Raw genomic sequence first — 13,460 nt, 5'->3', positions numbered from 1 at the left:
CTATCGCCACCAACTGTAAGACAATGAACACACCCTGCATTCCAAGCTGTGTCTTAGCCCAATTGAGCACACAGGCCTTGCCCCTCTCTGGAGCAGGACTACGATGTGCGTGCCATACATAGCCCTGTAGTACAGCTTACGTAGCCCGACGACTGCTGCTAGCCTCTCACCCTGGCTAAATGCCCTGGCCCGGTGGGGGGGAGGGGGGGTTTTGCACAGTGGGAGATGGGGGAGGGGGGAAAAAAAGAGAGCAGGGGAGCAGAAGGGGTCCAAGAAATATCAACCCTTATATGAATCTTTGAAACCGTCTTCAGGCCAAGTGGTTAAACTTCCGATTTCTATTAAGTATCTGACTTGAGTATTGGGGGTGGGGCATAAGTCAGATGGGTGTGGAAGGAAATTGATTGGAGCAGTTCAGTTTAGATTATAACTAATTTGGGTTGGTTGTATTTTTAATATCTTTAATGTAACCGACTATTTAAGATAGAGTAATGTTCTTTGATTTTGGTGTAGTAAAATTCTTTTGACTAAACCATGAACCACGTGGATTAATTCTTTTGAGTAAATACCTGGGTTTTTGGATTATAAAAAAAACTAAACATATTACTGGCCTCTACCAAGATCATAATACAAGAAACATGCTCCAAACCACCTGCCAATATTATTATTGAGCTGCTCGATAAGAAGTGCACAATTCAATCTGTAACATTCTCCTCCTTAAATATAAAAAGAGGGAAGCAATTAGCCTCCACTTACTACCTGTCTCTTACTGACTCTCTCTCCCAGCTGAGCAATTATAAGCATTATCTTTAACCTATGACTTCATAGTATCCGAGGTGGGAAGTATCTATCACCGTGTAGTAGTATCATTTGTACACATACCATCTTTGGCAGCCAGTCAACAATTTATGCTTTTTTAAAATGAGTTTTGCCTTCTTGATTAGGAACCATAAAATTGAAGGTGATTGAGAGACCTGTGGCAGATTTCTACAGAGGTGATAAGGGCCCTGCCAGAAAGGACAAAATTGGGGGTTGACGGTGGTCGGCAGGACATAGGGTCACATTTTGCCTGCAACATGCTGCCAGGGCTGCTGCCAATCAGAAGGCTGGCAGCAGGAAGGCACCTGCCCCCCACTCTTTCCGATGCCTTCCCTTGCCATTTTGCTAGCCTACTCTGTGTTCCAGCCCAAAGGGCTGGTAAATTTCAGTTCCTGATGTTTTAGTTATTTTGTTAACTCTCAGGACAATTTCTCACAACTTAGTGGGCCCTTTCTTACCTTTGGTGATATGTAACAATAAACCTTTTTGGGTTTCTTCACTTTCTCAACTGTCTGATTTTCCTGATCCAAATCTTTTTCATCTTCTTCTTCATCTGTGTTAGTTGATGGGTGTCGACCCATGGTGGCAGTTGTGACTGGTGATAATTGCCATTGAGAGTGAGCATAATTTGCTGTGCTATACAAGTATGCTTCGAAGTAAACACTGGTTCCTGGAGTTGACACGTTCTTTTCTACTGTGTTCTTTTCATTCTCTATCGTCAAGAAAAAGCAAATAGTTAATGCGCATAATTTTTTTCCACACAAAGCCCTTCAGTCAGGAGTGCAGGTTGCAATAGGTCAGTATTAATCACTCACTTTTGTCAAGTGCTATAATCCCAAGCATAGTCTTTCTCAGGGGTCTTTTCAGGAAAACTGCAACAAGGAATGATGGAATGCAAGTGTATTCATGTGATTCCCTGGACAGTAACCCCCCCCTACTGAGTTCACTTCTGCAGTTGTAGTTGGTTGCCACGTTTCCAACAAGGCAGTTTCCACAGGAAGGCTTAAAAAAGTTAGAGCATGAAGTCCTAACACTGTTCCCCTGCTTTCAGTAATTGAAAATCAACAAGCAGACTATAAGTATCAGTACCTGATCCTGAACTGCTACCCTGGCATGTTGCTCTGATGTGGAATTATAATACCTGTAAAGTAGTACAATGCTTTAAGGTACTTCATTCATAAAAGGAGGTAATAGGACAGATCGCTAAAAACTTAGAGGTAAAGAACATCTTACAAGTGGAGACAGACATTGAGACAGAGGTTTACAAGGGAATTCCATAGCTTAAGACCTTGGCAGCTGAAGGAACATTGGAACAGGAATACACCATTTAGCCCCTCAAGCCTATTCCATCAATCAATGAGATCATGGCTGATCTTCAACCTAACTCCATATAGCTGTCTTTGGCTCATATCCCTCAATAACCCTGGTTGACAAAAAACGATAAATCTTAGATTTAAAATCTAACAGAGTTCTAAACTTGTACCACTGTATGTGCAAAGTGTCTCCAATTTCCCCTGCAAGGTCAGCTCAAATTTTTATACCATCCCCCCTAGTCTGAGACTGCCCAACCAGAAGTAGTTTCTATCTACCCTATTATCTTTATTATCATGAAAATTTTGGTCAAATTCACACAACCTTCCAAATTCTAGAAATACAATCCTAGTTTGTGCAATCTCTCCTTGTAATTTAACCCTTGGAGTCCAGATATTATTTGGGTAAAGCTATGCTGCACTCCTTCCAAAGCCAATAATTCTTAAACTGTGATACTCAGAACTGCTCACAGTATTCCTGGCATGGTCTAACTTAGCTATACCTTCTTGTATTCTAGGTCAGCTAGCTATCAAGGCCAGCATTCCATTAACCTTTTTGATTTGTTTTTGCACCTGCTCATGACACTTTAATGATCTATGTACATGGGTCCCCAATTCTCTTTGGACTTCCACAGTTTTTAGCATTCAATCGTTCAGAAAATACCCTGTTCTATCCTTTTTAGGTCCAAAGTGGATGGCCTCACATTTACTGACATGGAAATGCATTTGCTACAGTTTTACCCGATTCATTCAATCCATCAATATTGGTTTGTAATTTTATACTTCCATCTACACTGCCTACAATGTTGGCTATTTTTGTGTCAGCAGCACACTAGGACATGTGGCTTTCTATCTCATCATCTAAATCATTAATCTGGTGAACAGTTGTGGCCCTGACACAGATCCTTGCTGGACACAAGTTGCACCTTGCCAATCGGAGTCCCTGCTAATTATCACTACACTGTATCCAGTCACTGCGCCAATTTCCGAACCAAGCCAATAACTTGCTTTCAACTATGAGTTCCAGCAATAACAGTCTCTTATGGGGGACTTTATCAAATGCCTTCTAGAAGTCCATAAAAATAACATTGATAGATCTGTACAATACTTTAGTCATTGAAGGCATAGTTGCCAATGGTGGCGTGATTAAACTGGGATGCAAAATGCTAGAATTGGGGTAAGCGCAGAAATCTCACAAGGGTGTAGGCCTGGAGGAGGTTTCAGAGATAGGGAAGGACAAGGCCATGGAGGGATTTGAAAACAAGGACAAGAATTTTTTTAAAAAGTATTGCCAAACCAGAAACCAATGTAGACTAGCGAGTATAGGTGTTATGGAAGGACAGGGCTTGGTGTGAGTTATGATACAGACATCAGAGTTTTGAATAAGCTCAAGTTTATGGAGGTTGGAAGATGGGAGGCTATACAGGGGTATATTAGAACAATCAAGACCAACAGCATCCAAAGGCATGGATTAGGGTTTCAGATACATGATGTGAAATGGGTAGAACTGGATGACATTACAGGCTTGTAAACAGAGTCCTGGTGAGGGAGCGATACATGGTCCAAGTTCATCTCAGCGTCACAGACGACATCAAGATTGAAAACACTCTGGCTTAGTCTCAAGACAGTTGCCAGGGAGAAGGATGGAGTTGTTAGCTAGGAACCAGATTTTGTAGGGGATTGAAGACAATGGCTTTGGTCTTCCCAATACTTAATTGGAAGAAATTTCTGCTCATCCAATATTGGACGTTGGCTAAGCAGTGTGACAAATCACAGACAGTGGAGAGACTGGGTCGAGAGAGATGGTGGTGAGTTGAGCTTGATGTCATCAGTTTATATATGGAGCCTGACAACATGCTGTCTAATGATGACGCCGAGGGGCAGCATCTAGATGAGAAATAGGAGATGACCAAGGATATCCAAAGGTAATGGTGTGGGAGTGGGAAGAGAAGCCATTACAAGTGATTCCCTGGCTATGGCTAGATAGATAAGGATGGAACCAGGTGAGAGAAATCCCATCGTCCAGCTAGACAATGGAGGCGAAGCATTGGAGGAGGATGATGAGGTTGATCCTATCAGAGGTTGCAGACAAGTCAAGATGGATGAGGAGGGACAGTTTTCCATGGTCACAGTCACAATGGATGCCAGTTATGATTTTGATGAGGGCCATTTCCATACTGCTGCAGGGGACTAAAACTTGATTGGAGGAAGTCAAACATGGCATTGCAAGAAAAATGTACAGATTTGGTAAATGACAAGACCTTCAAGGACTTGGAGAGGAAAGGGGAGGCTGGGGTGGGACAGTAGTTTGCAAGGTCAACTGAAAGGTGCAAGCTAGATCACAAAATTTAGGCTTCAAGTTTTACTCACCACTAAGAACAATGATGTCGAACACCCCATTACCAATCAATTGATCCCAATAGGTAACAGATGCTCGAAAACAACCATTTCTCCACAACGTCAAGTTCAGAAGTACTAGGCACATTGTCTTATTCGAAGAAATGGTTCGGTTAAACAAAACCTCTGACGTTTCATTTTCAGAGGCACCAAGCTGAAATACAAGTGAGGGATAAAATAATCAGCTATAGACTAGCAGCTAGTTGCGCTGTTTACACAATCTCAATAAAAGTATTGGAAAATTCAAAAACCGACAGGCAGCATAGTGCACATAGCATAATGTATTGGATACGGTTACACCCATGATCTTCCATTTGCTGAGATAATTGATTTCAGCTGCTTTGCTATGGGGCCATGCAGAGTGGAGGCCAAGCTCTTCCCAAAGGGAGACAGAGGATACAGGGAAGGAGAGCCACTCTGTGCTAATGATGCACATCTCCTGGTGTTTATCGTACAGCAGAATCAGTGCAAGCCTGGATGTGCAGTACCTACCTTTTCCCTCTCCTTTATCAAAAACAATGAGCAGGATAGAAACAACTTAACTGGGTGAAAAGGGGAGAAAATAGCTTACAAATAAATTCACTGTTTTGAAACTCACCCGCTAAAAATAAATAGCCCACTAATAAACATAAATCCTTACATTTAAGCATTTTTCTATTTCAGGATAAAAGTGAAGAGTTTTCATCCGCACCCCCACCCCCCTCACTACTTTGCTTGAGCCTTGAACAACCTTGGGCCAAGTCAATTTGCTCCCTGGGGGAAGCATCACAGTTTAACATTCTGTAATTTCAATTCAGGAATTACCTCACAACAGAAGCTTTACTTCTTAGTGTAATGCAAGTGTGGATGGCACTAATTAGAACACCTCATCCAATATTTTGCCTCAATCAATTTCTGAAACTTGGCAACTCTATTATTTGAAGCAATAGTGTTATGCTGTTTCTGAAGAGGGATTTTGAAAATCTGTAACATTGCAGCAGGGTGTGTTAGTTAAACTGCAGAAACCAAACGTATGTCTTTGGGTTAGATTCAATGAAACATTCCAACACTTGCTGATTCAATTTATTTTGCTAACCCATTTTTTCTACATTTCCACTTTTCCCAAGGACATCTAGATAAAAGTAAAACTGTCTTTGAGGCTACTTGGTGGAATAATAAATGGAATGGAGGACGGTTGAAGTTGGCAGTGCCAAAAACCTCCTGGCAAATAACCCTTTCATACATATCAGATTGAGAGATCTTCTGGCGCAGTGGGTAGCGCTCCCGATTCTGAACCAGAAGCTGCGGGTTCAAGTGCTACTCCAGGACTTGATGGCCAAGAAAGGTGCGTTCATAAGGTAGCCAAACAGGTTGAGTATCACCCTGCAAATCCTTCCAACACACACCAATGGCAGGGGGTAAGATCAGGAGATATTCCTGGTCAGCCATGTTGTAAGAAAGTTACAGCCTCTCCCATCACTATCCATAGCTCCAGTCTACAACATGCTTGTTAAAGTGTATGTTGCCCCAGCGACTCAGGCCCCAAGTGAAATGTAACACAAGGCCACAATGCATCAGATTCGCTCGAGAAGCTTAGGATGGCAACAGGGAGAGCAGTGACAATAGAAGAATAACCTGCGCTCGAGAGCAAAATGTCTGGAATGCCTACATCAAGGGCGCTCAGAAACAGCAGGGCAATAGGAAAATTAGGAACTTCTTTCACTCTTATGGTTGAAGAATATATTCTTAGATTATTTTCATAGCATGAATATAACATTGAGAAGATAACATTCTCCGAAGCTTGGAGGACAATGCAGGATTTTAATAATAGCAGGCATTTAAAAAAAGTAAACAGTCTAAGATTTAATGTAGGATCTCTGAAAATATTAAAGATTTGCTTGCAACCAACTCATCACTCACCTCTTTGATCTGCACTTTGTAATTATCCTGGTCAATGACAGCCAATGCATTACTTGTCGGGTTATCGTATTCATCTCGTGGGGCAATCTGCAAAGTATGCTGCTGTCCATTGGTCAGTACCAGGGTGGAGAAGTGGTAGAGAATTTTTGTTTTTGCTGGAAATACAATTCCTATAAATGAGGGTGTGGGGTGGGGGGGAAAGAGAGGAGAAATAAATTTCAGCTGTTTCAGTATCAGAGACAGAGATGCGAGATACGTGATTTATTTTGACTATTGATACAAGACAATTAACATTTTTTCTACCTTTTGATCCCAGCATCAAACCTACTCACAGGTAAAATTTAGTGAGGCCAGATGCAGAATAAAATACTCTCATGCGATAATAATTTTGTGTAATTGGTGCAAAATACTGGAGACCAAATGGATCATAAGATTTTAGAATATTTATAAAATAAGTTCAGATTTGTAACTGCTCTTCACATAAGCACTGAAGTCCAGCATCCTTTTTCTGTTGGACTGTGTTGTGCTTTTGTTCACAAGATCAGAACAATGGCAACTTTCATTTATATAGTATCTTTAACTTAAGCATCCTAAGGCACATTGTAAACATTATCAAATACCGAGCCACATTCTGGTCCGACAAGCTTCAGGCAATGACCACCTCTAGCAAGAAAGAATCTAACCATCTCCTCTCAAAGTTCAATGGCATTTCAATGCCTAAACCCCATCAACACCATGGGGGTTACCAATGATCAGACAATTAATGGGACCAGTTACATAAGCAGGTCGACAAATAACTCACCTACTGCCGCAGCCTGTCCACCATTGACAAGGAACAACTCAGGAGTGCGATGCAATATTCTGCTTGCCTGGATGAGTGCGGCTCCAACAACATTCAAGAAGCTCAACGCCATTCAAGAGAAAGCAGCCCACTTAATCAGCACCTCATCCACTATCTTAAACATTCAATCCCTCCACCACCAGTGGCAGCAGTGTGTACCATCTACAAGATGCACTGCAGCAACTCCAAGGCTTCTTCCATACCTGCAACCTCTACCACCTAGAAGGGCAAGGACAGCAGGTGCATCGGAATACCACAGCTTCCAAGTTCGCCTCCAAGTCAATCTTCATTCTGGCTTGGAACAAAATTGCACTCCTTCACTGTTGCTGGGTTAAAATTCTTGAACTCCCTCCCTAACAGCATTGTGGATGTACCTACAGCACATGGACTGCAGCAGTTCAAGGCAGCACCTCACTACCAACTCTTCAAGGGCAATTAAGTTTTGGTAATAAATGCTGGCCTACAATGCTCATATCCCTTGAATGAATTAAAAAAAAAAATCTGTACTTTCTTACAAATTAGTTTACGGAATATTCTGGCTTAACTTTTTCCATTCCCTTAACATTCCTATAAATTCCTATTAAGACCAATTCTCAGAAACCTCCTTTCTAAGCAAAAATGCCCAAGTTTCTTCAATCTCCCTCAACTCAAATTCTCCTCACAAGGGCCTAGAATTTCAGAGAGACATGAAGACTCCACAGGATATCTAAAATAGCATTAGGAACCCGGATCTGGAAGTCACGTGCCCATTTCCAACAGCTATTTTAGATGGTAGGGGAACAGGGGCAGGACGTGACACACGCATGGGGGAAACCTGAACTCAGCAGAACCATTCAAACAATTCATATTTTTGCTGGAGTGAGGGCCTCATCCTGCAGTGAGTGACTTACATTTTTTTTTAAAAAGAGTGGATCTAAATGCTCAGAGGACAGATAAAGTCTGTGGAAATGTGAGGTTGAAAAGTTAATTAAATCCCCTGCCCTTTAGCTTTTGTAAAAGAGCCTGCCTGTGTCTGTCAATTGAAAAAAATCTGTGCTTGCAGTTTCAATAGATGTTTGTTGACATAACACTAAGTGCTACAAATTATTGTGTTATTACAGCTGGACTACTTTCAAAACCTGTCATTGTCACAGGGGGTGGGGGGGTGGGGGGAGGGGGCTGTCAGTTCAGAGTTTGATAGGCAGCTTCAAGATCTTATCAAAGGGTTAGCTATCTTTCAGGTAGGGTTATAAAAACAAATGTTTGTTTTAAGGGATTAGGTACTTCAGGGGATTTAAATGTATTGAATGGCCTTTTATGAATGAAAATGGTTGTTCTGTATAATGAAGTCTATAACAGATACTTCGACCTTTATTATATTTCAGCTCAGCATGGCTCCTGAGGTTTGCCCATGGTGAATACTGGATGTTGGCATGGAGGGTATGGGGCATAGTTTGGCATGGAGAGTATGAGGGACCATTAGGGGTAGGTGGAAGGACATGGGGTATTGGTAGGGTGAGGGGGTGAGAGGGCCAAGAGGTAGGGGGCCTGATACAGGGCTTCCCAATCTGTGGGTCACAATCCCCAGAGGGGTCGTGAAATGAGATTTTGGGGTCACGAGTTCAGAGGGAACAATTGCTGCCATGGAGCTTAGACTGAGTGCGAACAGCCGCGAGGCCCCTTTAAATCCTCACTTTTTTTTTATAAAATGATGGGTGTGGTCTACCAGACCAATCTTTGAGGCCTGATTCCTGCTGCAAGATAAACCAGTCAAAAGGTAGGTTTTCTTTTAAAATAAAATGCAGTTTAAACACTTCCCACCACAGTCTACCCCATTCTCTCCTCTTCACTCTCAAATGTCTACACTGCTCTCACTAATCTCTCCCCACCCCACCACTTCACTCTATGTTCCCCGCTTCTCTCCCCTCCCCCACTCCGTCTCACAGCTCTACCCACCCCTGTAATTGGTAGCCCCTGTGGTCGCTCCAATCCGTAGCACGCACCCCCCTACACTCCCCAGAACAAAGATCCCACCATTCTGGGCACTCCCACCCGGGTAGGTGTGGCAAGCTGGTAAATTTCCTGATTCCGCACACCCACCACGTGAGCGAAAACCCAAGCCTAGGAATCTGCCTAATGGCTCTACTCTGCAGTGCTCGAACGTCTGTTCTAAAGATGATCAAAATTGGACACAATACTCAAAACACAGTCTGACAAAAGCTCCATGCAATTTAATCACTACCTCTTCTGGCTCATAGTCTAGTCTCCATTTTGTTGATTGCTGTTCTGCATTGTGGGATATGTTGAGCTATGGGCCTACCAAGATCTCTGGGTCTTATTTAGCATCATTCTTAACAATTGCAACTTAATTCACTCAATGTGTGTGTCACTTATTTTTCCTTCCTATGTGCAGTGCTACTGTGCATTCAATTATTGTCAAATCATGGACAGTGTTTACAGATTAACGATTGGATTACAATTGTACAAATTCATTTTAATTTGAATCCAGACAAGTAGCAAAGAAAGGAAACTTCTATCTTAGGGGTCCAAGCTTTATTAGAACTTAAATTCCAGAGGAGGTAGGCCATGTGTTTGAACCATAATTTTCATTCATGGATCTACTACTGTAAGTTTACAATACAACCTAGTTTTATGATCCCCTGTCCTTCCCACCAACTGAATTTAGTTGCCTTTCTACTTTGAGTAACAACTTGAGAGTTTTGGAGAATTCAGGATGTAAGTCTTCACAACAAAAACAGAATTACCTGGAAAAACTCAGCAGGTCTGGCAGCATCGGTGGAGAAGAAAAGAGTTGACGTTTCGAGTCCTCATGACCCTTCGACAGAACTGTTTTGTTTTTATCTTGTAAATCTTCACATATGTTTAACAACAACCAACAAAACCTCATCCACATAGATGAGACAATAGAGCAGTTATCAGAGTCAATTACACGTAGTAAACAAAAGATGTGAGTATTGCTGCAGTAAAGTGCCAACCAAACTACACTTGGAACATCAACACCCAAATAAGCAATTGGCAATGACAGGAAGACAGAGTGAGAGAAAGAAGGGTCAATATTAGTGATAAAAACAAAAAACTGCAGATGCTGGAAATCCAAAACAAAAACAGAATTACCTGGAAAAACTCAGCAAGTCTGGCAGCATCGGCGGAGAAGCAAAGAGTTGACGTTTTGAGTCCTCATGACCCTTCAACAGAACTGTTCTGTTGAAGGGTCATGAGGACTCGAAACGTCAACTCTTTTCTTCTCCGCCGATGCTGCCAGACCTGCTGAGTTTTTCCAGGTAATTCAATATTAGTGAGCTTGTCAGCACACTTCCACATGCGTTGAACTTTCGATTTCAGTCACTACTGTAGGGGAGGACCAAGTAGAAGTGAAGCACTCATCATTCCATCCCACAAAAGAAAAAAAAACCTGCAGTGAAAATTAGAGGACAAGTGTAAGGGGCAGGTTTTAGTGGCTAATTACCCACTTATTTATAGAGGCATGGATGCAAGGTGCTCAGTTATCAAAGAGGGCAAACCAATAGAGAGAAAATAAAACAGACAGACAATCTCATCCCCAGTTAAAACATACACACATTCACACCTACCAGGTTGAAACATTTTGTAGTATGGGCTGCGGGCAACATTCAATCCTCCAAGTTTGACAGAGATTTCGTACCTTCCTGCCTTCCGCACTGTGAAGCCCACCTTCACCACATTGTTGTTCTGCGCCTGAAGCACCTCCTGTGTGATGGGAACATCCAACCCAAGCTCCATGTGTGAGATGTGAATTCGTAATCCTACCGGCCGGTGTGCAGGGAATGACTGCCCATTCTTGTAGAACAACTATACAGCAACAGTGGAAGAATATTTTTTCTGAAATAAGTCCTGTACTAACACTTCTCCTTGTTATACACCCTCAGAACCATAGAAAGGTTACAACACAGAAGGATACCATTCAGCCCAACATGCCCATGTCAGCTCACTACGAGATCAATTCAATGAATCTCATTCCTCTGCTTTATCCCCAAAGCCCTGTAAATTCTCTTTTGTCAGGTAATTATCCAATTCCCATTGGAAATGACAATTGAATCTGGCTCCATCACAATTTCAGTCAGTGCATTCCAGATCCTAACCACTTGCTGCGTAAAAAAAAATTTCCTCATGTCGCCTCTGGTGCTTTTACTATCAATTTAAATCGGTGTTCTCTAGTTCTCAACCTCTTCCACCAATAGAACAGTTTCTCCTTGCCTGCTCTATCCAGACCCCTCATGATTTGAACACCTCTATCAAATCTCCACTCAACTTTCTATTCTTGAAGGAGAAAAGCCCCAGCTTCTCCAATATATCTTTTTAACTGAAGTCCCTCATCCCTGGAACCATTCTCAATTTTTTTCTCCAGACTCTTCAAGGTCTTCACTTCTTCCTAAAGTTGTGAATGATGTTATATAAATGCGAGTCTATCTTACTTTTACTCCCAAACCCTCGACTCTCAATCAGCCATTCCAGTCTGACCCTCTGAATAACCCTGTCTATTTCCCTCCTCCGCCCTCTCCACTTTCAAAACCCTACCAAATCTTTAGTTCTGACCCTATCCATCTCAAAATTCTCAATGTTTGCCTCTTGATCACAATCCAGGTTTTACCCTCCTTGATATAAAACACTTGGAGATATCATCCTGTAGCAACTATAAAACTGTCAGTTGTGATCTCAAGGTCCAAAATTATATTTTTGGGGATGAACTAGTAGTTCAAAACTTGACTGTAAGCAATATCGTTAGCTTCTGCAGTATTTGACTAAGATAATTGTACCTCTGAATCAAAAATTGAGGGTTTAAATCTCAGTAGTCCCACCTGAAAGTTCCCCTTCAAGTTACACAGCATCCTAATGTGGAAATATATAACTGTCCCTTCAACATCACTGGGTCAAAACTCTGGAACTCCTTACCTAACAGCACTAAGGGATTACTTTCAACACATGGATTGCAGTGGTTTAAGATGGCAGCTCACCACCACCTACTTCAGGGCAATTAGGGATGGGCAAAAACAGCGCTTGCATCCTGTGAATGGATAAATTTGAAAAAATCTACAGAACCTGACCACACGATCAATGCTGACACATCAGTGGTGTGTAGGTGTTAACCATTATATGCACTGTCCTTTGGATGAAATGCTAAACCAAGACTAAAATCCAGCATTCCTGTGGTTCATGTGCACTTAAAAAGGAGCTCATGACACTTTTGTATGAACAGTGGATTTCTCTTCTGGTGGCCTGGCAATATCACTCCCACAACCATTAGCACTGATTAACAAGATCAATCATCCCACTGTTGTTGAGGACCTTTCTATGCAAAACTGTCATCAGGTTGATTATGTGTAAAGCTCTTTGAGGTGTTTCTGAGAGATGTGAAGAAGTTCTAAATAACTACAAGCCTTTTCTTTCAAGTGGATGCAGCTGTTGGGCCTTTACACTACTCATAGATACTAATGATCCTGATTAAAATTAAGATTTCAGCAAGTCCAGATTCCACACACCTTGACTAATCTATATGAAAAATTTTGCACCTGTATGCATGCATTTGCCTACAAAGTGTTACTTCCTTTTGACATAGTTTTGTCACTTTCGTGTTTGACTTCCTATAAATTTCAACATCCACATTTGTAATGGAAACTGTCTATTTAAACTGTCCATGTTGTAATTATACTCTTCTGCCAGTGAATGTCACTGTAGTGCATATGTTAGCTCCTCGCCTTTAGTGCAAAGTCTACTACTCCAACAAACTCTACTTCTCTGCTTCCTAAATAACAATCAACTTTGCTACTTATATTGAATCATAGGGTGGTGAGTCAGTACCCCTGACATCAAGGCAGCATTTGCCCGAGTGTCACTCAAGGAGTCCTCACAAAACTGAGGTCAATGGGAATCAGGGGAAAACTCTCCACTGGTTGGAGTCATACCTAGCACAAGGAACATGGTTGTGGTTGTTGGAGGTCAATCATCTCAGTTCCAGGGCATCCCTGCAGGAGTTCCTCAGGGTAGTGTCCTAAGCCCAACCACCTTCAGCTGCTGCATCAATGACCTTCCTTCCATCATCAGGTTAGAAGTGGGGATTTTCACGGATGATTGCACAATGTTCAGCATCATTCGCAACTCCTCAGATACTGAAGCAGTCCATGTCCATATGCAGCAAGACCTGGACAATATCCAGGCTT

At 42.0% G+C, this 13,460-nt stretch overlaps 1 protein-coding gene across 4 annotated transcripts in view; it reads right to left on the bottom strand.

Annotated features, from left to right (window-relative positions):
• arel1 (apoptosis resistant E3 ubiquitin protein ligase 1) overlaps positions 1–13,460 on the bottom strand; it is a 74,810-nt gene that overhangs the window by 32,824 nt on the left and 28,526 nt on the right. For all 4 annotated transcript variants that reach the window (XM_041214535.1, XM_041214534.1, XM_041214536.1 and 1 more), the window contains 4 exons: positions 10,857–11,094; positions 6,426–6,595; positions 4,500–4,680; positions 1,278–1,531 (listed from right to left, as the gene is read on the bottom strand). In XM_041214535.1, coding sequence (XP_041070469.1) covers positions 1,278–1,531; positions 4,500–4,680; positions 6,426–6,595; positions 10,857–11,094 — 843 coding nt within the window. The remainder of the gene's footprint in view (positions 1–1,277; positions 1,532–4,499; positions 4,681–6,425; positions 6,596–10,856; positions 11,095–13,460) is intronic.

This window comes from Carcharodon carcharias, chromosome 20, assembly GCF_017639515.1.
Source record: "Carcharodon carcharias isolate sCarCar2 chromosome 20, sCarCar2.pri, whole genome shotgun sequence".
In the NCBI taxonomy this organism is placed as follows: domain Eukaryota; kingdom Metazoa; phylum Chordata; class Chondrichthyes; order Lamniformes; family Lamnidae; genus Carcharodon; species Carcharodon carcharias.
The sequence above is the reverse complement of the archived record's forward strand: the minus strand, read 5'-3'. Positions and strand labels throughout refer to the sequence as shown.